The 25,450-nt window shown below is 35.6% G+C and overlaps 1 protein-coding gene across 5 annotated transcripts in view; it reads left to right on the top strand.

The window, feature by feature from the left end:
• AGTPBP1 (ATP/GTP binding carboxypeptidase 1) overlaps positions 1 to 25,450 on the top strand; it is a 57,743-nt gene that overhangs the window by 1,364 nt on the left and 30,929 nt on the right. For 4 of the 5 annotated variants that reach the window (XR_010745832.1, XM_066339300.1, XM_066339299.1 and 1 more), the window contains exons 1-16: positions 212 to 317; positions 7,530 to 7,660; positions 8,169 to 8,236; positions 8,654 to 8,717; positions 9,085 to 9,231; positions 9,504 to 9,635; positions 11,476 to 11,569; positions 13,211 to 13,248; positions 14,756 to 14,964; positions 15,370 to 15,547; positions 16,977 to 17,074; positions 18,645 to 18,761; positions 19,347 to 20,059; positions 23,486 to 23,569; positions 24,167 to 24,253; positions 24,348 to 24,496. Coding sequence is in view for 4 of the 5 variants with exons in the window: in XM_066339300.1 (XP_066195397.1) it covers positions 286 to 317; positions 7,530 to 7,660; positions 8,169 to 8,236; positions 8,654 to 8,717; positions 9,085 to 9,231; positions 9,504 to 9,635; positions 11,476 to 11,569; positions 13,211 to 13,248; positions 14,756 to 14,964; positions 15,370 to 15,547; positions 16,977 to 17,074; positions 18,645 to 18,761; positions 19,347 to 20,059; positions 23,486 to 23,569; positions 24,167 to 24,253; positions 24,348 to 24,496 (2,341 nt within the window). In the remaining variant the exon portion in view is untranslated. Of the gene's footprint in view, positions 1 to 211; positions 318 to 7,529; positions 7,661 to 8,168; positions 8,237 to 8,653; positions 8,718 to 9,084; positions 9,232 to 9,503; positions 9,636 to 11,475; positions 11,570 to 13,210; positions 13,249 to 14,755; positions 14,965 to 15,369; positions 15,548 to 16,976; positions 17,075 to 18,644; positions 18,762 to 19,346; positions 20,060 to 23,485; positions 23,570 to 24,166; positions 24,254 to 24,347; positions 24,497 to 25,450 lie in introns of those variants that run through there. The other variant, XM_066339298.1, reaches the window with a different exon arrangement.

Below are 25,450 nucleotides of genomic sequence, written 5' to 3'. Positions count from 1 at the left end.
CTGAACTTTTATAGGCCTAAATTATAATGCAGAATCATACGCTGTACTAAAAATGCAATAGTTTATTTAAAAAGCTGGTTCAAATAGTGTGAAGGGAGAAGAGCTTGTGACAGTGTGGAAAAGTGCAATCAGTGTGAATTAACTTAATTTAGCATTTCTAGTGAAGGGACATTCGGTATGGTGGCAGCATTTCTTCTCTAAAGAACAAAAGATGTCAATAATATATTCCTGTTTAATATCTTCCAGGTTGTCAGAGATGGTGATTTGAAGAATCATATTTCCGATATGAACAAAGCAAAAACATCTTGTGAAAAAAGGTAAATTTAAAACTACAGTCACCTCTTGACATCAAGCTATTTGACATTTGTGAAAAAACAGTCTTTATCTTAGTAAGAATACCTTTATCTTCTTAGTAGGAATATCTTTATCTTAGTAAGACAATAAATAAAATACACATTGTGGGTCTTGAATAGGGGTGTGCAAGTTAGTGTCCTGGAACACTGAGGGAGTCAGTATTGATTAACACAAATTACCTTCATATTTAATAAATGTATTTTTAATCTAAATTTTCAGTTAGTGTTAGACATGTTCAAATATAAAATATATATTAAATTTAATGGAAAATTTAATTTATTTCATAATTTTATGCACGTATTGGCAAAACACAAAGTTATTTCTACAGAAGGAATTATAGAAGTTTATAATACTGCATAAGACGCCATTAATTTGTCATAAGATGTGTGTCATCCTGCAACAATCTTGCAATCCAACACATAGCTAGGACAAGCCAGATGTGGGATGCAGAGGATGTCAGGTTGAAAAGCTGTGTTTGTTATTATCATGTGAATTTGTCTTAGCTAGTATTTGAGAAATTTGTGAAAAAATCATCTGGAAGGCTGTTAAGCATCAGGAAACTATTTAAAGGCTTTCATTCTTACTTTTTTCTTAAGGTAGCACAGATTAAGCCACGTTAAATCAAACTATCTCATCAGATAAAAAAATTAAAGTCAGCAAAACTGGATATTTGGGCTTCAGTCTTAGTTTTCTGAACTACCAGTTATTTTCTGTGTGAGGAGGTTAATTTTCATGAAGAACATGCTCTACTATGAATTATCTTTGTATCTTGGTATCTAATTAAAATTGGACTTTGAATTCTTGTATGTAGAATCATCCTTACTTTTGCTGAACTTTTGTAGAACAGGGTTAGGGTTGATACCATACTGGTTTTTACTGGTTTTATGAGGGGTAGATCAAAAGAAATGGTAAAAAAGCTCTTTATGTTTTGTTCCTGTGGTAGACTAGGCCCTTAGGCATTATGAAAAGCAAAGCAAGCTCTCTATCAGGAATAAGTATTCATGAAAATACTACAAATATAATATAATGCATAAAATATACTGTCACAAAGAATATTAGCTGTTTGCAGAGTTGCTACTTAAGTGCCATTTATTCTTCTTTACTTAGAGACAAAATGAAAGTTTCCATCTCTGTAATTCAAAGCAGTTGTTCCCTAAGTCATAAGTTATAGTGTACAAGGATAGCTACAAACTAATCAGGAGTGTCAGCTCTCTAATGATTACTTGGTAACTGTGGTTGAGAAAAAAAAACATAGTTTGAAATTATTTGTGTTGGAATAAGATACGAACAAACTCATGAGAAACCTGCCTGTTTTAAAATAGGTTTAAAGACTCATGGTAACGTGCCAAAATACAGATCTGTTTACTGTGGGGGAAGAAGGAACTCCCTAATACTTCTGTGTGCTGGCTGACTGTAAACATGAGTTTCAGAGGAAATACGTACAATTGAGAAACTGATGACATTCTTCATTTGACTGTTATATTTTGTAAGGCTTCTTGCAAGGTGAATAGGCAGAAACCATTCTAAGATAGCCGAGTTTTTATGAGCAGCCGTGGCTTAGAGTTACCTTTCTTGTTGTGGGTAGATACATAGAAGCTACAGTGATGTGTTTTAGCATTTGGATGGTGAAGGTGGCATACAGTGAGTAATGGGGCATTAGGAATCTAGCACTTCTTCATGATCAGAGTTAAAATGCTTAAATCTTTTGAAAGTGAAGTATCCCTGTAGTGAGAGATCTTTCTTTGAGATGTTTTCTTGTTGAGGTAGTTCTCTTCCAAGTGTGAAGCCCCGAAGTCCTCTGTTCCTCACTGTCCAGGCATGCTGCCTTATTATCTACTTGTGGTTTTCCTGACCAGAGAAGGAGGAAATCTGCAAAGCCCTCTGGTTAGCTAGAGTCACGTTCTGAGTTTCGGTAACAGTTGACATAAGGACAAGGGCATTTCCTTAATGCAGACAAAGTGGTGGTGTGAGGGGCATTTTGAGCTATAGCATTTGAATGTGGGATAAAGAAAGAGTTTTCTGCCTGTGGAGACATGAACTGTACCGGATCAACTAAGCCTGGTAAACTTCACCTCAGGATGCTTAAAGAAAATGCAAATCTATCAAAGCAAAATAATTATTGGTTATCTTTGGACAGAGTGGAGCACTGACTGGATACCAGATCAGTGGTAGTTGCTGTCAGAAGGAAACGGAGCACAATTTACTTCTGGATGTGCTCTCCATCTTTCTGATTACAGCTAATGGTGAGAAATATTCTGTTTTTTTACTAATGAGCTATAAGAGAGGAAAGTTGTTAAAATTACAGATAACCTGAAGCTCAAAAGATCTGCGAAACTACTGGAGCACCAAATTATTTCAAAATATTCTTGTGGAATGCAGAAAATGGTTAAGAATATTTGATGGAAATATGTGCAAGGTACTGTGCTTAAAGAGGTCACTGGAACAGATAAAGGACAGTCATATTTATAGTAAAAAGTGCCTGAAATGACAATATTAAACTTCAGGGAGAATGCCTTTCAAATGAACGGATACAAAGAATGAGATTGCCTTTGGTTATCGAATGATTTTTGCAGATCATCACGGACTGGTTTGGCACATATATGTCATGAAGAGCAGCTCTGGTGTTTATCCATATCTGAAGAGAAGGGTTTTTATGGTGTTAAGAAGTTTCTTCTGGTGCTCTTCAGTCATGTTTTTTAATAACTAAAGGTAATAGAGACTCTCTGTAACACTCAGTGACAGACTGCTATTATGAGAAGGCTTTAGAATGGTTGGGGTGCAAAATGTCACTCCTAATAAAAAGAAGGTTCTTCACCGTATGGGAACATTAGTGTCTTACAGTTTCTGCTGCCCTCCAGCATCAGTGATGAGCTCAGGCACTCCCTGTAGCTGGAGACTCGCACAGCTGGATGTTGGTGTGTGAGGTCAGTCTGAGTCATCCCATTCCTTCTGATAGTGACTTTTGACTGAGTAGAAACCATATTTAATTGTCTTCTAGTTTGGTGGGTGATGACCCAAATCTATATTGGATACTCCAGTCAGAATTCTTGAGACTGGTCTGCGTTGCGTTTGTACCAGTTTGATCCCAGGTTTCCCTTTGCAATGTCTCGTTCTACAAACCAGTTTAGTCATGGTGCAGTGAAACAGAAACATCTCAAGTTGGTGCCTCCTAGGAGCAACCACCAACAAAAGAACCCCATGGCTGCTTTTATGCCTTCACAGTCCAAGCACGGGAAAGTCTCAGCTCTTCCTCCTGGGTCTTGGGCTCCTGCTGTTGTCTCTGTGTCTGGTCAGCATGAAAGTCTGGCCACAGCCTTCAGGGTATTCATTTGAGGTTCTGCAATGTTGGCAGCTTGAGAGAAAACATACCTTTGACAGGACAGAGTTCATTCTGTTTCTCGTTGTAGGATTGAAAATACTGAATTTCGTGGTGCTTCTCAGTTTTGGAGAACTGTCTTGTAGATTTGGGTGCTGAATGGTTTCAGTAGTCAAAACATACGTGTTTACATTACAAGTATGAGAGAGTTTCATTACAACTTGTGCTTTTGTTTTCTTCTGAGGTCAGATGGGGTGGTCACAGCAATATTAGTGACTGCTGCTGTATGTCTGGCTGGCTGCTGTAATTCTTGTCCTATGGTCTTTTTGATGTACTGTGCAGGCATTGAGAACTGTCAAATAGTTTTTTAACCACTATGCAGATTAGTGCAGAATATTGGTAAATAAAAGTGTAATTCTTGTTTTAAGAAGAAAACTCAGCCATAACTAAGAGGAAATCAGTATTTTATTTGTATTTCAGCATCGGCTTGTGTTATTTTTTTAAAATGATGCTTTATTGTGTATGCTGAAGACATGAGACATAGTTGTATTTATGTTGGAAAACTTTATACAAGATTAATAGCCTAAAATAATTTTAAAGATATCTCTGCTGTAATAAGCACTTATTGCTGTTGATAGAGACTCTGTGCCCAGGGGGAGATTATAACTCTAAATTTTAGAACTTAAGTTGTTATACTACTCAGTACTGAGAATTACTTACCCTACCTAAACATTTAAAGCTTTTATTAACTGTGGAGGAATTATGTTAGATGCCAGCTTCCTGTACATGGTAAATTGCTTCCATGTGTCAGTGTTGTGTGAATTTTCCGGGCTGCAGCAGTCAAAAATCAGGTTTGCTCTGACATTTTAATGCCTATGAATAAATTTTATTTTTGCAAAAACTTTTTTAAAAAATGTTGTTGTTAGTATTGTTATTGTTACTGCTATTATTACTAATCCTACTACTTCTACTACTACTACAATTATTATTCCTACTGAGCATCAGCTTTATTTTCTTGGCTTGTTTTCAGCTTCCAAACTACATTAATTTCATTGTGGGACCAGGGGTTTGCCTCAGTAGAGGTGATACACAGACACGGGAAGCAGCAGCACTCTTACACATTGGCTTTTATGTGGGCTGGCTGGACTCTTACTTGTTTTGGTTGTGGAGCTGAACATAACATCCTGAACAAGTTGGTCAGTTTGTGTATCGGATCAACAGAGCTTGTGGATTTCATTACAGTGTTGGGTCAATTCTGGAGCATTTCAAGTTCAGTGGATAAATAGAGAAGCAGAAATAAACAAAAGAAAGCTTATGCAAATAATAATGGCTTTGTACTATTCTCCATGATGTTAGATGATGAGAAAGGATTGGAGTGATTATGCTTTACTTACATGAGGAAATTAATGTTTCAGCACCCAAGACAGATTTAATTTAGATTTAAAAATGACTAAAGATTCTAAATTAAATTTTAATAATTAAAATTTTTATAATTAAATTTTTTTTTTTTTTTAAATCAAAGTCTGGCAAATGCCTGTGAAGGTGATAGGCTTACTTCACAATATAAAATTACTTTCATTTAAGAGCTATAATTCATATAAAAATTCATTGTTCCTTTTGTTATCAGCTTCTAAGTATCGTCTGTAATTCGAAATTAATTTTTGGTTATGCTTCTTATTTAGATGTCAGTGTGGAAAAGTGAGAGTGGTTGAAGCAGTTTCCTGTGCAACTCTTATATCAGTTTGCTTTCTTGGCTGTATAACTTTTGCCCTTGATTTTAACATTTTAGTAGCGTTAATCTAAGTGTGAAACCTTTACACAGATGTATGATATAAATCAAGGAGTAATAATTCCTCATTGTTGTAAACAAAACTGACTGTATTCAGAAAGCTAGTATTGTAGACTTTAGTTTTATTGTAGATAGAGTGATGTGTGTGTAGAATGAATTATTGTTGATTATTGTAGGATTCTAGTGTCATGAATGAAAAGCCAAGGTAGTTAATTCATGGAAGTCATAGTTTCTTGTAGTTAATTGCATGACTACAATGCAATTGAATGTTAAACATCTGTTTAAAAATTACTGTTATGTAGGAATGTGAATCTCAAAACTATTCTGAGTAATTGTTACAATCTAAAAGTATAGAACAAAGAAAACAGTTTATATACTGACTCTGTTTAAAATAAACACTTAGAGCAATTTTTTCTTTGTAATCTACTTATCTATATGAATGCCTGGACTGAAGTGGCATCTTACACTAAAATACATTTTCAAGGCAATGTTTTGTTTTTGGCAGGAGTGTTGGGTTTGCTGGTTTTGATAGCATAGGGGTGGCTGCAGGGCACCCCTTCTGTGAGAAGCTGCTGGAAGCTTCCTCCATGTCCAGCAGAGCAAATCCCTGGTGGCTCCAAGATGGACATACTGCTGGCCAAGGCTAGGAAGGTCAGAAGAAAGATAAGAAAGTGATTGTGCAGATGCAATTGTGGCTAGAGAAGAGTAGTGTGAGAATGTGTGAGAGGAGCAACTCTGCAGGCACTGGAGCTGAGATTCCCTTGCAGCCCATGGTGCAAACCATGGTGAGGCAGCTGTGCCCCTGCAGTCCATGGAGGTTCATGGGGGTGCAGAGATGGTGGAGGAGAGCTGCAGCTGGTGGAGAGACCCACACCAGAGCAGATGGATGCAGAAGGGAGTCTGTGAACCCAAGGGTGGCCCTGTGCTGGAGCAGTCTGTCCTTGAAGGACTGTACCCTGTGGAGCAGTGACCCAGGCTGCAGCAGTTTTGGGAGGACTGCTGCCCATGGGATGGACTCACACTGCAGCAGGTCACTGAGAGCTGTTCCAGTGAGATGGACCCACACTGGAGAAGTTCATGGAGAACTTTCTCCTGTGGGAGGGACCCCACAGTGCAGCAGGGAAACCCCTCCTCCCTGAACAGTGGGAGAAGCCTTGGGTGATGAGCTGACCATTACCCCACTCTCTGTCTCCCTGTGCTGCTGGGGTAGGAGGCAGAGTTGGAAGGAGACAGGGGTGGCAGGAAGCTGTTTTTAAGGGATTCTTTTACTTTTCATTGTCCTGCTCTGATTTTGTCAGTAATAAATTGGCTTTGTATCTCTAAGCTGAGCCTGATTTCCCCTAACAGTATTTGGTGGGTGATCTCTCCCAGTCCTTATCTCAACCCACAAACCTTTTGCTAAAATTTCTTTCCTCTGTCAGCTGCAGAGGGGAGTGAGTGAGTGAGTCAATGAGTGAGTGAGTGGCTTTGCTGGGTGCCTGGCCTGTGGCCAGCATAAACGCACAACAGCAGGCCTAAATACTCTTGTATTCAAAATTAATCCAAACTTGGGTGATAATTTTGGAAACCTTTCTAAGTTTTTTTCTTCAAAATGGTGTTCTTTTTCTTCAGCTGGTGTATGCTAGTTTGCTCACTTCATGAATGATATTATTTTCTTCCTTTTCTGAAATGCCATCCTGTGAGACAAGCAGTCTTTTGGACTGTTTGTAGCCAGTTTTTCCTTGATGGCAGGTTTGATAGGGTATCCTGTCACTTAACAGAAATTATTAAATATAAGTCACTCTGGATGACATAGATGAACAACATTTGTACCTATAACTGCATTTTGCTTGTTGCAAGTGATTTCCCTGTTCACAGTTGCTCTTGGAGATGCTGTTACATACAGTTTGTCTGTTGCAGTGCAGGCTTTGCAAAATCTGTAAATTTGCCAGAATTGAGAATTAAGACTGTTTTCCAATCCAGATAAAATTTGCCAGTGAATTAGCCACACTCATTATTCTGGTTGAGTTTCTGTTGTTAGAAGCTTTTTTGCGCTTTGATTTAGATGGAAAAATCCTGTCTTTCTTTTAGTGTTTCTGCCAATTCTCGAACTATAGCCCTGCTGTCACAGCTGGAGAAGATCAATTTGGACTCTGTAGTAGGAGAATCAGACCATGCCAGACATGTTACCTCAAAGATCCTTCATCTGGTGCAGAGTCAAGGTAATTATCTAAGCTTTGTGGTTTTACTAGTTTCCCTTTTGACCCTTGCTTCTTGTATGTCCTTGATTGACTTAAATTTATGTTTAGTGAATTTGATTGTCCATCTGTTTTTCTCACTTATTGTTGAAAACGTTTGTTTAAGACCATGTTTAATGTAACTAGTATAGTATTGGTAGTTCTGAGTCCATTTGGTGTTGCTAAATACCTGTAATTTAAATAATAATTCACTTCATATGTATAGATGTCTGTGTATATATGTATGAAAAGTAGAAGTATCTGGAAGGCAGCTTTGTTACTTTTCTTTACTTTTTTCCTAGACCATCACAATATTGTTGAACAATTGAAAACAAAAAATAGTTTTAAAATTCCTTAAGTCTTTTACCTAGTTCTATTTACATATATGCATTTTTAATAAGTTTTATTATTGGCAGTGTAAATTTTCATGTCAATTTGTAGAGGATAATATCTTTTTTTTCTGCAAGCCACTATTAATCTTTTTCTTTGACAGAAAAAACCAAGAAGGAGATGACTTCTAAGGGTTCCACTGGAATAGAAGTTATCCTGTCAACCCTAGAGGTAGTTTTTTTAGTTGTTGTGGTTGTGGGTTCATAGCAGTTTTGCATTTTATCATTATGAAATGTGTATTTATTATTGTATTTGTATTATGAAATATGCTGTGGAGTCTTCAAAACTTATGTTGGTCTGTAATGAATAAATACTGTCTTTAAGTAACCTACTTTTGAATTTCTCTCCCTTATATTTAGATATTCTAAGAAATTGCTTGTCACCTATCAATTCTAATTGATGTGCCATACTACAAAGTGTGTTTTAATTGGTTTTGTGGTTAATTTGGGCTGCATAGTGGGATAGTTGCTAACTGGGTACATCCAGAGCTCTACTTGATTTTGTGATGGCAATTCCTCCTAGCCTTAAGTATCCAAACTGTTTTATTAGACTGCTGTGTTAAACATAAAACTCTCTTTTTTGTTGCAGAATACAAGAGATCCTCAAACTATTCTAAATATATTGAATATTCTCATTGAGGTAGTCTCAGTTGGTAAGGTTTCATTAAGGAATAATATATGATTTTATTTATGCTTTATTTTTCAGATTTTTTTGTTTGTTTTGCCTAATTACTTTTTGTTGTTGTTGGGTTTTTGTAAATTATCATTATTTTGGTTTTCATTTTTTGTTGTTTGCTGAATCATATGCAGAATTGAAAGAATGTACCAACTGAAGTTACCTTTCCTTTCTAATAACCCTACACAATAGTTTATGTTGCTGAAAGTCTAGCATGTTCTTGCATAGTGCAGTCACATGTAAAGAAAATATTGCTGTTCTAAAGACTAACTTCACAATAACTGTATCTTAGATATTTAATTGTTCTTTGGCTTTAGATGTGTCAGTTCAATTTTAATTTCTAGGTGGTGGTCGGAGAGCAAGTGTGTTAGTCACCAAAGGAGGAACACAGATCTTGTTACAGCTGCTTTTGACTGCCAGTAAAGACTCTCCACCAAATGAAGAGCTAATGATGCTTCTTCATACTCTTCTTGCAAAAATTGGTCCAAAAGGTGATATTATGGCTTACTAATTACAGTTTTATAATTGAAACGTAATAATTTTTATTTGGTTATTGTGTAAGCGTCCACATACTCAGAATTGGTAGAGAAGGAAAAAAAAAGAGTAAATTAGAGGGGAGGAAAGAATGGTGGAAAGTAGATAAGCAAAGTTGACATTAGTAGAAAGAATTTAATTCTTTTATTTCTAATGAAAGTCATTTAACTTTAATTTTTTTAACAATTTCAAAATTAGTGTGATTGGTCTTGTATTTCTTTGATGTTAGACAAGAAGATTGGTATGAAAGCAAGAATAAATGGTGCCCTAAACATATCATTGAATTTAGTGAAGCATAATTTGCAGAACCACAGGCTAGTATTGCCATGTCTTCAAGTATTAAGAGTTTATTCAACCAACTGTAAGTATTGCAGACAATTATTTTCTTTCCTGTGTGAATAAAGCTTTTTATCTAGATAAGGTTAAAATATCAACTCTGAGTGCTTGTTTCATGTTAGTTATTTAAACTATGTTTTTTCTCTGAGAATTTTCTCTTTAGTCCTGAAAATGCTTAAATTCTAGAAAAGTAATTTTTTGATCAGTGCTATTGGATGTGTGGAATTTTGAGCCATTGGATTTGCATAAGTGCTGATGTTTAAAGCTATAAACAAGCGAGATATTTAAAGCTCTAAGCAAAGTTTTTGCTTGCAGAAGCACTAAGAGTTAAATAATTATTCTCTTTATTCATTTTCATGTTTTTTATTTCTGATATTTTATTAGTTTCTTTATTACCAATTTTAAACTGGGTTAACACAGAAAATATTTCAATTTAACCTAATTATTTTTTAATTTAACCTTTTTCTTACATTTTGTTCAAGAGCTCCACTATAGCACTAACATTCTTCCACAAGAGCCTAGTTGTTTGAGCAGGCAGCAGAAAGTTGATGAAAATAGTGTGGTTCTTTCTATATCTCTGCTGATAGTTAGATGCTCTTAATTTTTTTCACTTGAGCTTGTAATGCTTGTTAATCTTCTTATTTAAGTGCAAGAAATCAAAACTGTGGCCGTGTTCCCCCTAGAGAACTGACTTGATAATCTGTAAGATTATGTTTTCAGGTCATTCACATGAGCAGCTGTAATTCATAAAGCCATAATATTTTTAAAATGTGGAAGCTTTAGCTGTCTGTTTAGCTGTCTGACATTGAGGTAAAATGCTTTTAAAATGAGGTCTAATACAGATAGTTACATTTGTTACATTGCTTATCTGAAAACTTACTTCATCCTGAAAACGGGACTACTCTCTAATTTGACATCTTAAATCGGTTGTATTTTTCTATATTCCTCACTCTTTATGAAAAGAGAAATTAGTAGTTTGTAATATTCTGATGAGTAGTACTTCTACAAGTTTGTGTACAGTTACTATTAGAATAAGTCCTAACTTTACTTAGATTCTGGTATGATATTGCTGCTAATGATAATGAAATTTCCCCTTGGGTTCATGTGCTAAATTCTGCCATGATAACAGCATATATTGAAGTAAATTCTTAGCTGCTCTTTTCCTAGTTTGTTAGGAGAACAAACTAGGAAATTTTGCCGAACTCACTCAGGAATGGAATTTCTGCGCCTGTGTCAGCAGTTTGTATTTTCAGCTGGTTGTTGGACTTCATACATATACTTTAAGCACATATGTCTCCAGAATAGGTCTTAGCGTAATTTCTTTTCCTTTGCTCACTTCCAAATAGATTACTTTTATAATTTTTTTTCTGAGAACATATATTCATGACATGTATTTCAGGAAAGCTGTACCAATTGGCATTTTTAAGTTTTATAGTAGACTGTTTTATTTCAAATCCTGCTGAATATACCTGTTTGTCCAAATACTGAAGGGTAGAAGGAAATGATAGGACCTGAAATTTTAGAAAACCTGCTTTTTCAATAAACTGTGAATTTCTATAAAGAAATTTCTTTTAGTGTTGTATCTTACTAACAAAGAAAGCAGAATCCTGCATTGGAAGTAGTACCTAGTTTTATTTGTAAAGCAATAATTAATTTTTCTTCTTTTCCAAGTTTTATCAGGATTGGATCATCATGCTAATTATGTGCAGAGTAGTGTCCGCTTGTCACTGTCTTAAAGGCCAAAAACGTCCAGCATTTTCTGTACTTCAGAATTAACTTATGTGAATTTTAGTTTCGAGTATATTATCTTTTTCTTTTGCCTTTCTTACTACGTTATATTAAAATAGACTGCTTTTAACTTTCAGCTGTGAATGCAGTATCTCTGGGAAAGAATGGAGTAGTAGAACTGATGTTTAAGATCATTGGCCCTTTTAGTAAAAGGAACACTAGCCTTATGAAGTAAGTAAGATTTCTTTAATATACTGTATGGTAAAACCTTGTATGTTTTTTCAAAACTTACATGAAAATGAAAAACAATATTGGTGAACTCAAATACAATTAATATTTGAAGATTAAAGTGAAGGGAGATGGGATGGAGTATCACAAATATGAGACATTTTAATTTTCCCCAGTACAGTTACACAAAATACTTGAATGTCTAGTTGCAGTACGAGACATTCAATAATGTAGTAGACATTCAGTAATGAAGTAGAATAATATACATTGTGTTTTTATCTCTAACATTCCTGCATGGAAACTGTACAGTGGTTAACCCCAAGTCATAACAAGTAGATTGAGACAATCCCATCGTTTCCACAGCACCAAGCCTGTCAGTGTTCAGGAGCATTTGGACAATGCTCTGAGGCACAAGGTATGACTCTTGGTGGTGGTGCTGTGCAGGGCCAGGAATTGGACTTGATGATCCTTGTGTGCCTCTTCCAGTTCAGCTTATTCTGTGATCTGTTTTGTGCTTTTAGTGTGACACTGTCCCTTTTTATTTCCATTTTTCTGAAAAGCAAGTAGACATCTGGAACAAGAACAAGACATAGAATAGCAAGCTCCAGCAATATCTGCCTAGTGGGCTATTGGTTAAAAAAAAATTAAAAATCACTATGTAGGTGAATGAAGCGAGTTTAGATTCCTTCTCTAGTGGTGGTTGTAGATTTTGGGGTTTTTTGTTTAGTTGGGTTTTTCGATTTGGTGTGGAGGTTGTAGTGAATGTAGGGTTAAGAAAATAGCTAAATGGATGTAACTGAAGATAATCCTTTGTTTAGATACTCCACCTTTTTGAACTACATACTAGTGGAAAACTATATTTTTCATCTGATTAGCAAAGTATTAATCTCATATTCTGCATACTCTACTTTGTTACAAAAGAAATAGCGTTATGTGATCAAAATCTGGTATTCGTGGTCACAGAAGTAGTGTTCAAAACACATGTCCTGTTCTTTAAGGCTCAGCTAAAATTCCATGTATGAACATACTATTCTGTGGTGTGACTAATCATGATATCCTTGTTTATGGTGTAAGATCAGATGCATCAAGTCTGTCTTCACAAAGGGGGGAAAATAAGTATATACATTCTGTAGTTGCTCAGTTGAATTGAGAGAAGATGCTGGGGTACAAGAAAAATCTCATGCTAACCATCTTGTGTTGTAGTACAGATTGACGGGTATTGCTCCTGAGTATATTAACATATACTGCCAGTATTGACCTACAGTTTTCTAAAATCATATCCTTTACTTTGTCGAAGTACTTGTTCTGCTGCTAACAAAGACACAAATATCAGAATATCACAACCAGTGAGTGTCAGTCATAAGCATTATATTGTCACAATGTTTTTGCAAAAGCTAGAAGTTTGTATAGATATTGCGTTGATATTTTTAAGTTTTGTCATCAGACTTAAGATACAGCAGATACACATGATCTCCTAGTAAAGTAAAACATAAACATGAGGTCTGTGCTACAGTGCAGCCAGGAAAACATGAACTTAGACTCTTTATAAGTCTGTAAGTAGTAAATATTTTGTATAGTTTTACAGTGTTGTAGATTAAGCTTACTGGTTGGTTGCTGTTTTGACTTTTCTTGTTATGTTGACAGGGTTGCTTTAGACACACTTGCTGCATTGCTAAAATCAAGTAAGTGTTTGACTACAAGAAAATGTCTGCTTGAGCTGTAATGGGTGTGTGTGTATATATCAGCACAGCAAAACTAAACATTAAGTCAGTGGCGAGAAGAAAAATAAGGCTAGGAAACCTAGAAATCAGTTTCATCTTCAGTTTCTGGTGCTTTATTTATGTTGTATATACATGTATGTTTAATACTTGGTTACTGTTTCATCAGTTATGCAGCAAAAAGGCTGCACTGCTTCTGCAGAACTGATCTGGATTCCAAGGTGGACAAGTATTTTTTTACATTCACTCACTTCAGCCATTCAGTATTACGTATCTGTTGCTTAACTCCTGTGCCTCTTTTTTACACAAACATCTGAAAATATCTGTTGGATGGCTAGGGAAAATACAGGTATACTTCAGTAATTAGGACTTGGGTCCCAATAACAAATCTGTCAGTGATGCTCATGAAGTGGAATTAAAGGTAACAAAACCAATGGTGTGTTTCCAGACATCAACTGTCTCAGCCAGCAGCAATTGATCCTCATGAGTGTAATCTTTGCAGATTTTGAACTAGCATTGTAACTAGCAAGGAATTAAAAACTCATTTTCTCCAAAGAGTTGTGTTAAAGCAATAGCATTCATAGTAGTTTTAGTGGAGTTGAATAAGAATTGAGATGTGATGAGATTTGCAGAAAACCATTCCACACAAATGATGGGAAATTTCTGTACCGACTCTCACAGGGGTATTTTTATTGTTTATTCAGTGTGATACCTTGGTCTTACAGGTTTGTGTATTTATAAATCTTGCAATTTCTCCTTAGGAAATTCAGGGAAAGAAGTATTTCCAAATTGTTGCCAGTATTCTATTCTGTAAATTGGCAGTTAAAGTTTAATATTGGGGGGGCGGGGGGGCGATGAAGTGTCCAAAAGATGTGCCTTTAAAGCAGGAGGTCTTGTTCATTTGTTTAGAGATGTTTTCTCATTAGTGGTTTTAACTTGTAACTTCATAAACTTTATGTAAGTAAATCCTTTCATGATGACAGTAGTCTACTATGTATTCCTGCTGTCATACTGATTACCTAGTATTGGGGAGGAGTAGTTTCAGCTTATGAAACTTGAGTGATAGTTGTAAAACTGTATGGATTGAAAGTGAAGTTTGTTTCAAATCTTCCTATCTAGACAGTGTGGGTGGATAGTGATAGATATACTTCATAGAAACATTTCTTTTTTAATTTACTGGATGACAGGATCTTACAATAGCCTTTTAAGTGTAATGCATGCTGTTCTTCTAGTAAACCGTAAAAATTAGATGTAATGTTCTAATAGTGAAGTTTAGGCTACTGATCTCAGTTATCCAGTGATTTCTGTTTAGGTTGATGTCAAACTCTGCTAAGGTGGCTAAAATACAACTCAGATTGAAACAATTCAGTTACTTGGATAAAAAGAATTTTAATATTAAAAGTAAAATTAGAAAGTAATATTGAAGTCACTGCACAATTTTAATATTCTTTCCTAACTTTTTTTTGCAAAGAAACAAATGCCAGGAGAGCAGTAGACAGAGGATACGTGCAGGTGCTTTTAACGATTTATGTTGATTGGCACCGTCATGATAGTCGACACAGATACATGCTGATTCGTAAAGGAGTGTTACAGTGCATTAAAAATGTTACAAACATCAAACTGGGAAGAAAAGCGTTTATTGATGCCAATGGGATGAAAATTCTTTACAACACTTCACAGGTAAGTTTATCCTGATAGGGTTTTTTTATGTTGTTGTTTTTGCCTCTTTGGCTAATGACGTCAGATCTGTCATATTTCTTTTATGAGATTCATGGTCATTCCTCATTATGGGAGTAAGGATTATATTCTGTACCACACTGGAACAATGAAAGCATACAGAATTAAATTTGTACCAGCTGTTATTTTGCTGTGGCTGTCTCTAGGAGGAGTGGTTGAACTTAGTTTTAAAAAAGAGGAGGTGAAAATGCCTTTCTGTTTTGAAGTTTGGATTTTTAAAAAGATTCGAGTTGGTAGAAGTTTTTCTTTCTGTCAAAGAAGACATGAGCCAGTTTATTTGTAAATAGTATATAAATGTATCTCGTCTTTCAATTGGAGAAATATTTTTCTTCATTTTCCTGTTAACAGGAGTGCCTTGCAGTAAGAACTCTTGATCCCCTCGTCAATACATCCAGCCTAATAATGAGAAAATGTTTTCCCAAAAATCGCCTTCCTTTACCAACTATTAAAAGTGCTTTCCATTTCCAACTCCCAGTTATTCCTGCCAGTGGTCCTGTGGCTCAGCTGTACAATTTGCCTCCTGATGGTATGGTGATTTTGTAGTACTATGTCTTTGAGAATGTCTAATTTTGCTTTATGGAAGGTGGAATCAATTGCACTCTTTTGGGTTCTCTGCTGAAAGGACTCTGAGACACTTCTCAACAAGCAAAGGGTCCATGACTGTTAGTGTGAAGCACCAATTTCTGTTGTTAAGATTAAAGTGATAGAAATTTTGTCCAGACACATGTAGTTATGAAATAAAAGAGGAGACAAGGACTAAAAGGTGATGAAGGTGATGTTCATCAGACTCTGAAGTGTAAAGAATAGGCTGTATTCAAACATGAATGATCTCTCCTTTCAAGTCATATCCTGTATACATTCTATGTGAAATGTGTTGTAGTGTACATCCTGTTTTACAGGAGTGTGTATCCCTTTCTTTCTTTTTCTTACTCGGAGAAGTTAGACGTGATGAATTTAGATTAATGTGTGCCATTTGAAGCACTGGCCTTTTATATTTTTGTGGTTATTCCTTCATTTGCATGATGAGAAAGTAGAGCTACTTTCTTGGACTCTTGCAGTCTCTTAGAAGACTCTACTGCAGACCATTTATATGGTTTTTGGTAGGAAATCGACTCATCCCATTGTGAACATCTTTCATTATTTTCAGATAATTAATACATGTTCCAATAAGATGAAACGGCTTCAGACCTGGTAAGCAACTAATGAAGTTGCTGTCAGAGGGTTACTCTTAAAATGAAGGGTCGAAGTCAGCTTATTAGTATTTTTCATTCATGGTATCTCTTGAAACGAAATGTGATCATAGTCTGAAAGAAGTAAGCTATCCTATTGGGATTCATGAGGGTCAGACTCCAGTAGTTCAAAGATGTTTATGTTTTATCCTCAAGTAGAAAATAGATTTAGAAGTGCATTTCAATACCTACAGAAATTAAATCTTTGCTTAATATAGTAGATTGGTAGTATATAGTACTTGTTTAAAAGCATCCCAGTTTACTAAAGTGAACTTTTTTTTTTAATGGGTTTGTTATCTGCTATGAAAAGAAGTGAAAACCCTAAGGAAATAGGGTACATAGTACTTTAAAAGAAGAAAGTTCCCTAAAAGACATGGAATGTTGGGAGGTGGGTAGAGGTCTGGCTTCATTGAAAGTATAGTCTTTTATAGTCAATATTGTAAAAGCAGCACATGTAGTTATTCTGAGTACATTAGAAAATCAGCATAATTTGTAAACCTCTGAATGAGCCTTTTAATGACAAACAGCAAATTTCCTGCATGGGAAACAATATGAGAAAACTTAACAAAACCCCCTCGGCACTAGTTTACTAGTTGGTTTTCACTTCTTTTTTTTCAAGGAGTAAGCTAAGAGGAGGATAAACCTAGAATTGCAGAAAATCTTCTTTGAGCATGTATAATTTGACTGAATGTATAATCTGCCTTACAAAACCTTTTTGTGTTGTAGTGGATGATGTAGTAGATGAAAGTGATGATAACGATGATGTTGAAACAGAATCAGAAATTGAAACTGAAATTGACGATGACAAGGACCAACATTTTAAGGTTGGTAGAGACAAAATCAATAGGTAAAAGTCAGGTATAGCAATTTTTAATATCAGTTGCCATATAATATAACAATATTATATATATATATAAATATATCTGTAACCTATTATAATATATAATAATATATAATCTGGTATATAAATGCGTTTTAAGTTTTAGAAGCAGTTTGAGGAAGTTTTCAGGGCAATTTCTAGAATTAAAAAAGCTTCAGAAACCTAAAGAAGGATCTTGCTGCCTGAAAATAGCAACCATTCTTGTTCAGATTGCTTCAGGATTTTTACCAAAGTTTGTTTGCTTCACTTGATGTATCCAGAGTGCAGTAGAACAGAACCACAGACTCCTTTAGCAGTGTTCTCTTCCCAACTTGTACTTATCTCAGCCTGCTTTTTGCACATAAGCTTGTCCATACATAGGAGCTGCTCTAACCTTTTCCAGCATTCTGGACTGGGATTGACCAGTGTTTGAGCAAGGTAACTGAAGTTCAGCCAGCTGTAGAGGTAAACATCAATCCTCTCCCAGTTATTCCTGCCAGTGGTCCTGTGGCTCAGCTGTACAATTTGCCTCCTGATGGTATGGTGATTTTGTAGTACTATGTCTTTGAGAATGTCTAATTTTGCTTTATGGAAGGTGGAATCAATTGCACTCTTTTGGGTTCTCCGCTGAAAGGACTCTGAGACACTTCTCAACAAGCAAAGGGTCCATGACTGTTAGTGTGAAGCACCAATTTCTGTTGTTAAGATTAAAGTGATAGAAATTTTGTCCAGACACATGTAGTTATGAAATAAAAGAGGAGACAAGGACTAAAAGGTGATGAAGGTGATGTTCATCAGACTCTGAAGTGTAAAGAATAGGCTGTATTCAAACATGAATGATCTCTCCTTTCAAGTCATATCCTGTATACATTCTATGTGAAATGTGTTGTAGTGTACATCCTGTTTTACAGGAGTGTGTATCCCTTTCTTTCTTTTTCTTACTCGGAGAAGTTAGACGTGATGAATTTAGATTAATGTGTGCCACTTAGAGAAGGTATTCTCCTCTTCTCCAGCTGCCAGTTGGGACATGGATGGATATTTGGTCAGAACTGCCTTATTATGTATTTTTTTGTTACATGTATTAGTAGTAGTAATTAGTAGTTAATGGAATTGTCTGTCCATGAACTGGAAAGACATATTTTATTCAAGGATCTCATGAGCCCTGAGGGAGGGAGTATCTTCCATAGAAGCAGTATTGTGTTGTCACTGCTATCAAGTGAGCTCTTCATATTCCAAGTTCCAGTGCTGGGAACATGCATGGATTTCATGTAAAATCTGAGATCTGTGTATAATCAGTTTGGATGAAAGCAAGAAAATGTCGATGTCTGTAATATTGCTGTTGAAATGGAGGATTAGGCATACTAGTAATACTAAGCAGTCTAAATCTTCAAGGTGCAGTTTAGTTAATTTTGAAAAGTGATATTTTATCTTTTAAAGCATGGCTGTGTCAGGAGTGAAGGTGAATGTTTCAGATTAAAGTTGCGGAAGTTCATTAATTTTGGGTGCAAGATTAATTTGTTCTGGTGATCTTTCAGAATGATGATATTGAGACTGATATTAATAAACTGAAACCTAGACAGGAGTTGGGAAGACCCATGGATGAACTGAAAATGTATGAGCAATTTTTCCCAGAACTTTCAGAAAACTTTGAGGTAAAGTATATGATTTCCATGACATTTCTGGCTATGTCACGTTGACTCTGGAATATACTTTGATGTTCTGTTTTTGGTGGATAGTTCCTCTAGCCAAGAATCATGGGTCTGCAGTTCTGGACCTACTTTATCATATGTTATTTAGTTAGATGTTACGATTGCTTCAGTATTACTGAAAAGGGGGTGCTGTGGGTAGATGTAAAGGAAAACTGTTCTCTGATGTCTGATTATTGCATACAGCAGAAAGTAAAATAGTGAAGAAAGATGTGAGATTTCTGAGAGTGCTTCATTGTTTTAGGTATCTCCTTAAATGTTGTGCACCTGCTTAAAATAGGTAGTTAAAATATCTAGGCAATTGCTTTGACTTCATACTTAGTTATTAATGAACTAACTACTTGTTACTGCTTTAAGGCCTTCTTGTAGAAGATGAAACTTCATTGCTCTGATGGTTTATAACAGCTGTCACCTTTTAAATTACATTTAAAACAAGGGAAGAGAAATGTTTCTAATGTACATGAAACCTGAGGACTGTTTACTCTTTTGTTAACAATTCTAAAAATTATTCTTTCACCTTTGTTTTTTAAGGAATGGGACTTAGTTTCCAAGGAACCAAAGCCTTTAGTACCTGATGCAAATTTGAGTGGACCTATTGTTGTTCCTACAGCCAGTGTGGAGCACTCTGCTGAAGTAAACCCATCAACAAAAGGAGTTGCTTTAAAGGAATGCAGTACTTTATTGACAGAGGAATACAATAGAAGGCCAGTGTTTCTGGAACTACCAAAGAAAGATAACACAAAAGACAGTAGTTTACATCAGCAAAATGATCAAAGAAACATGCTTCCCTCATGCCAGTGTCTAAGCCAAGAAATTGTGAAAGGCTTGGACAGAATCAGTCTCCAGAGCAGTGCAAAAAATGATCAATATTATGGTACAGCTTGTGTAGTAAAGAAGGAAAGCAAAACTAGCCTCACCACACTTGCTTGTAGTAAACCCTCTGAGCATGTTTCACCCTGTGGAGGTAGTATTTTTGAAGGATCATCTGTCCAGCTGGGAAAACTCTGCTGCACTGGAGTGGATTCAGAGGAGGAGGAGGATTCCAGATCTAGTTCATCAGGGGAACATGCCATGCTTCAAGTTTCTGATGTATCACCAGTTCATGACTGTGATCTTTATCTTGAAATGGTGAAGAGCACAAAGTCTATTCCGGAATACTCAGAAGTAGCCTATCCAGATTATTTTGGACATATTCCACCCCCATTTAAGGAACCAATTCTGGAAAGGCCATATGGAGTGCAGAGGTGAGTTACCATATCCCTCTTTTTGTTGTTGTTTTCTTTCCCTTTGAGAAACAGCGTCTGGGATGAGATTAACTTCCTGATCTCCAGAGGTCCCACCCAGCCCTAACCATGCTGTGATTAACAAGCAATGTTACACTGATTGCTTATGGCATCTAAAACTGTTTCCAGCAGTTTGAAGGTGAGTAGGCACCAATCAGCACAGAGCCATAAAGAAGAACACAGTCTGGTTCTGTAATTGCTGATTCTGGAATTCAATTTCTAAATGCTAAATTCAGTTTATTTTCAATTTATATTCTCCCTTTCTGCCTTCCCACCATTTCCCATGTAAATTTTGTAGTTTGCAAAATAACAAACCAACCTACAAACACCACTACCAACTAAGCAAAAAAATCTTCACCTGAATGCTCCTTTCAGATCTTAGCCAAGATAGGACATTTAATAATTAAAAGATTCTTCACCTCTTTTCTCTGCTGAACTAAAAATCTGTCTTTCAGGGAAATATGGTGGAAAAAGTTAAAAAATCAATGCACTTAAGTGTTTGAGTTTAGTGTTCACAATATAAGAAAATTTAGAGGCAACAAATGCAGAGGATGCAGTTTGTGTTAGGTCCTGCAGAATAAAATGAAAAAAACCACATCAACACACCCTTTTATTTTTTCACTGAGAGATAATAGAAGATTATGAAGAGTGATGAAATTCTTAATAATAATTTGCAGAAGTGGTATGAAGAGCTGGCTAATATACATAGTGAATTACTGTAAAGACATGTGAGTACACTTGCAGAACATACGGTAGTAGTTATGAGACCTCATCACTTGCCTGATTTCGAGATTGAATGCCTTTGCCTTTATACTCATAACTATAACCAACTTTATATTTAGATATTAAAATGATTAAGAGATTGAGTGTCTTTACATGGTTGAATGAAAATCCTTCCGCTGATTCACACAAGTAATGAAATTACAAGTGCTGAGACACTAATGACATAATGACTGTATTGTTCTACGTTGAAGGAGGAGAATCTTCACTAGCAGGTTATTTATTCGATGGATTCAGCTGATTTAGAAGGAAGATAGTCTTGAGTCAGGAATCAGCTAAGAACTGCATTTAAGCAAGTCTTGCAAATCCTTATGTATGTTTTTATAGTAATTAATAATTCTGAATTTTCCTGAATAAAACTGAGTGAAGTCAGATACAATTTGTCATTCCAATGTTTGTTGATAGATATAAAGCTGTGGAGAAATAAACTTCGTAGGATTGTACGTAAGGCTGATTCCTAGACCGTGGAGATAATTTTAGGGTATATTTTAACTTTAAAATGTTTTATTTTTGTTGTATTTTTTATGTTGAAAGTAACTTTTTGAGGTCTTGTATGAACACGAATGAAATACAAGGTAATATGGCTAAACTTGAATCAAAAATTTTGCATCACATTTTTAAGGAGCACGGTTTTAAGAATTCTGTTTTCTACAAATGACTCAGTCATGTTACTGCAACGTAACAAACTCAAAAGGGAACTTGTTCAAAAATAGCGTAATCTTTTTATGATTTCGTAGTTTCTAGTGGATTGTAACAACTAGTTTGGTAGGGGACATGGAAAACCTTTAAAGTCTTTTACAAAGCTATGTCCAAACTCTCAACATTCAGTGTGACTTATGTTCTCTCTAATGTAAGCACTTAGATACTGCTCATTGTGTAAGTCTTATTTAGAAAATAAGTGGTCACTTTAATCCATCCATGTAATTTGAGAAAATATTGTGTGGGGTCTAAGAGTGTGATTTTATGGATTTTCTTCCTATTTTTATTAGAACTATGTAGGGTTTGGGGTTTTTTTTTTAGTCTTGCAGTGTGCCAGGAGATTAAATGTTTTTGAAATTCTGCTTTGGAGTCGTTTTTCTTTCCCTTTTGAATTTAGTAGCATGCAATTATAACTGAATATCTCACCAATATATTATTGCTTGGATAAATTAAATTGATAATAGCTGAAGTGTTTTATACCACTCTATCTTTTTAGGAAGAAAATTATTGTATAGTAAATTATCCTATAAATTTGGGGGTTAATTTCTACTCTTTTCTATTTCTTAAATATTTTGTTGGTTTGGGTTTTTTTTCTGTGCACTCTAGTGTTTTGTAATCATCAGGATCCATGAAGGAATAATCTCTTAAGCACAGGGCTCACATCAGCAGTGTTGGTTCTAGATTTTTTTTCCTTTAATTGTCTTTAGATAGCTTATCTTCATTTTTTGGAATGTGAAAATGTCAGTTACTACTTTTCCTTCTCATGAGCATCTTGAATACTATTTCTTCATTCATCTACGCTGGTTATTGTAATGGTATTTAAATGCCATTGCTATTTATAAAATACTGACTATGGATTTTCATTGCTGGATTTTGTTTTGGCAAAACTCCTGTGATATTAGGAAATGTTATGGCACTTTAGAGCTGAGGCATGCCAAGATCAAATGAGTTTTCTAAGATCAAGTGTAAGGTCGAAAATTCTGTAATTCTGTCCTGAGCTGAACCTATTCAGATGGGTTTTGTGGTGAGTCAGCCTTGTCACCATGTTCTCAGTACCTTGAACTTGTGACTTCAATTATTTTTCAGTTAATTTCAATATAATAAAATGTGCTGAAGTTGTGCACTTACCTTCTGTTTCTGATTTGTTAACAGTATTTATTTTAATTAAATTGGGAATTTCCAGCCTGAATGTACTTTAGTATTCAGTTTCTGTATTCTTCATTGTTAATCTGCCTCCTTTTCTTCTTATTGCAGGTGCTGTGCAAGCTTTTCCACACAGCTCTGCCACTATATTTCATTCTTGAACTGCAACACATTCTTACTTTTCCAAGACAGGATACTGCCAGATACTGCTAGATACTGCCAGTTGTGCAATGGTTTTATGATCTGGATAAGCACACACCTGACATTTGGCTGACATCACCAAATTCTTTTTTATTTGTTACATAATCGATAAATGAACCTAGATCTCCAGAGGTGAAAAGCTAGTTCACTAACACACTCACTGTACAACCTACTCCCTGAAACCCTTTAATTTTCAATAAAGTAGGATTCATGTAAGTTACTAATGTTATCAAGTGTTGTCATGGATTAAAGCATTAACATAAGTAATGTTTGAGTAATTTCTGCTTCTGTTATAAAGCATAAAACTGCATTTTTTTCCTGCAAATAAAGCCCAATTAGTTGTGTGCTTGAATGCTCAGTTCCTGGGTTCAGTCCGCTGTGAATACAGGTGTTGAAACTTAAGTACACATTGAGTTTGCCACATAAGTGGGGGTGAAGCTAAGGTCTGTCTGTAACATTGTCTTCATGTCAACTTCGTTAGTTTTCTTGTATGGGGCAATTCCTCTTTTGTGATTGGAAACAGTAAGTGACAATTTAAATGCAGACTCTGCTTTTCTTTCTTAGGACAAAAATATCTCAAGATATTGAAAGGCTGATTTATCAAAATGACATTATAGATAGAGTTGTGTATGACCTTGATAATTTGAGGTAAGTTTTTAACCTTTCTGTAAACAATATTCAAGTAATACTCTAAGACCATTCTAACTTCTCTGTGATGTGACTCATAATATTTACAGCAGATTTCATACAAAGTTTCGTCTAACATAACAATGTTTTTGCCATCCAGGCTGTATTGACTCAGAGGTGACCTTATCACTGTCTAAAACTTTCTGAAATGTGGCTGTAGCCTGGTGGGGTTGGTCTCTTTCTCCAGGCAGCAGCTGACAGAATGAGAGGACACAGTCTTAAGCTGCACCAAGAGAAATATAAGTTGGATATTAGGAAGAAGTTTTTCACTGAAAGAGTGATTAAATACTGGAATAGTCTGCCCAGGGGTGATGGAGTCACCATCCCTGGATGTGTTTAAAAAACAATTGGATGTAGCCCTTAGCCCCATGGTTTAGTTAAGGTGTTAGGGCTGGGTTGGACTTGATGATCTTGAAGGTCTCTTCCAGCCTACTCATTCTGTGATTCTGTGGAGGAAGGATCAAAATAGTTTCTGAATTGCCCAATGGGGACGGAAAGAAAGTTAATTGGTTTAGCTAAGATTGTTCTATTAATTTTGATCCCTTTTTCTACTCATAGTTGTTCTCTACCAGAGGAAGCAGATGTTTTGAAGTTTAATTCCAGATTTGAATCTGGAAACCTGCGCAAAGTTATCCAGATCAGAAAGTAAGATATTTCAACTCTACTTTTCATCTGACAGGTGGTTTAGTCTTTTAGTTCTGCTTCTTACAATCATTGACATGTTTTTGTTAATTTTCAGAAATGAGTATGATCTAATTCTGAACTCAGATATAAATAGCAATCATTATCATCAGTGGTTTTACTTTGAAGTCAGTGGAATGAAAACTGGCATTGGTTACCGGTTTAACATCATCAACTGTGAAAAGTCAAACAGTCAGTTCAACTACGGTAAGATATGCTTCCCATACTTAGAAAAGAAATATATAAAAAAAAACCTGTACTAGTCAACTTAGCTGTTTCCTTCCCTCCTCCACAGGATTAGCAGTATTCATATTGTCAGTTTAAATTCTTTATTCTAATAGTACTGCTGGAAAACATTTTGAGAGCTGTAGCTAAAAAGAAGAAATGCATCTTAAACCCAGGGCTGTCAGTTTTTAAAACGAAGTTTTATTGTGAGGCCAAAGCAGAAGAAATTTACTGGTAACTGCAACTACAATTGTCTTAGGACCATTGGGCAAGGGAAGATAACAACAAAACCTGTTGATTCACACTGATCAGGAAGGATGGCAGTTGTCATCATTAATCCATTTCTGCATAGGGCTAGATGTGCATGTAAGTGGAGGCATTCCAGAACAGTTTTGTCGTATTGATGGTAAGTCTACTTTGAAATGCTGGGATTCATTAGTGACCATTGCTGTCTCTAGTAAATAGCATTTGCAGTATGTGCCTCATTTAAAGATTTACAAATGGCTGACTGAAAATACCTTTCTTGCTCTTGTCTGGGAGTGTGCATGTAGTGTGTATGTCACTCAGCATAAAACTGTTCATTTTTTTCGTGCTGTATATTCTGAAATTTGTCTTATAAGAAGGAGGAAATCTCTCCTCCCACCTCCAGCTTCAAACTGTTGTTGCTGAGTAATATTGTATTCTCCTCTGTCTTACATTTTCATCCACATTGATAAAGTCACAGAACACAGGTAGTTTAGTCCAGTTTTAGACCAGTAATAAGATCCATTTAAGTGACTTACTAATCTTCATCAATCAACTTAGATTTTTTTCTATGTTATGCATACTTAATTAATAGTTTCTTTTGATTTTTTAAAAATACACTGAATCAGTCAGCGTGGTTGGCTAATTATCTAATCAATAAATGAAACTCAATTAGTATTACTCTAACTTCAT

Source organism: Sylvia atricapilla, chromosome Z, assembly GCF_009819655.1.
Source record: "Sylvia atricapilla isolate bSylAtr1 chromosome Z, bSylAtr1.pri, whole genome shotgun sequence".
In the NCBI taxonomy this organism is placed as follows: domain Eukaryota; kingdom Metazoa; phylum Chordata; class Aves; order Passeriformes; family Sylviidae; genus Sylvia; species Sylvia atricapilla.
The sequence above is the reverse complement of the archived record's forward strand: the minus strand, read 5'-3'. Positions and strand labels throughout refer to the sequence as shown.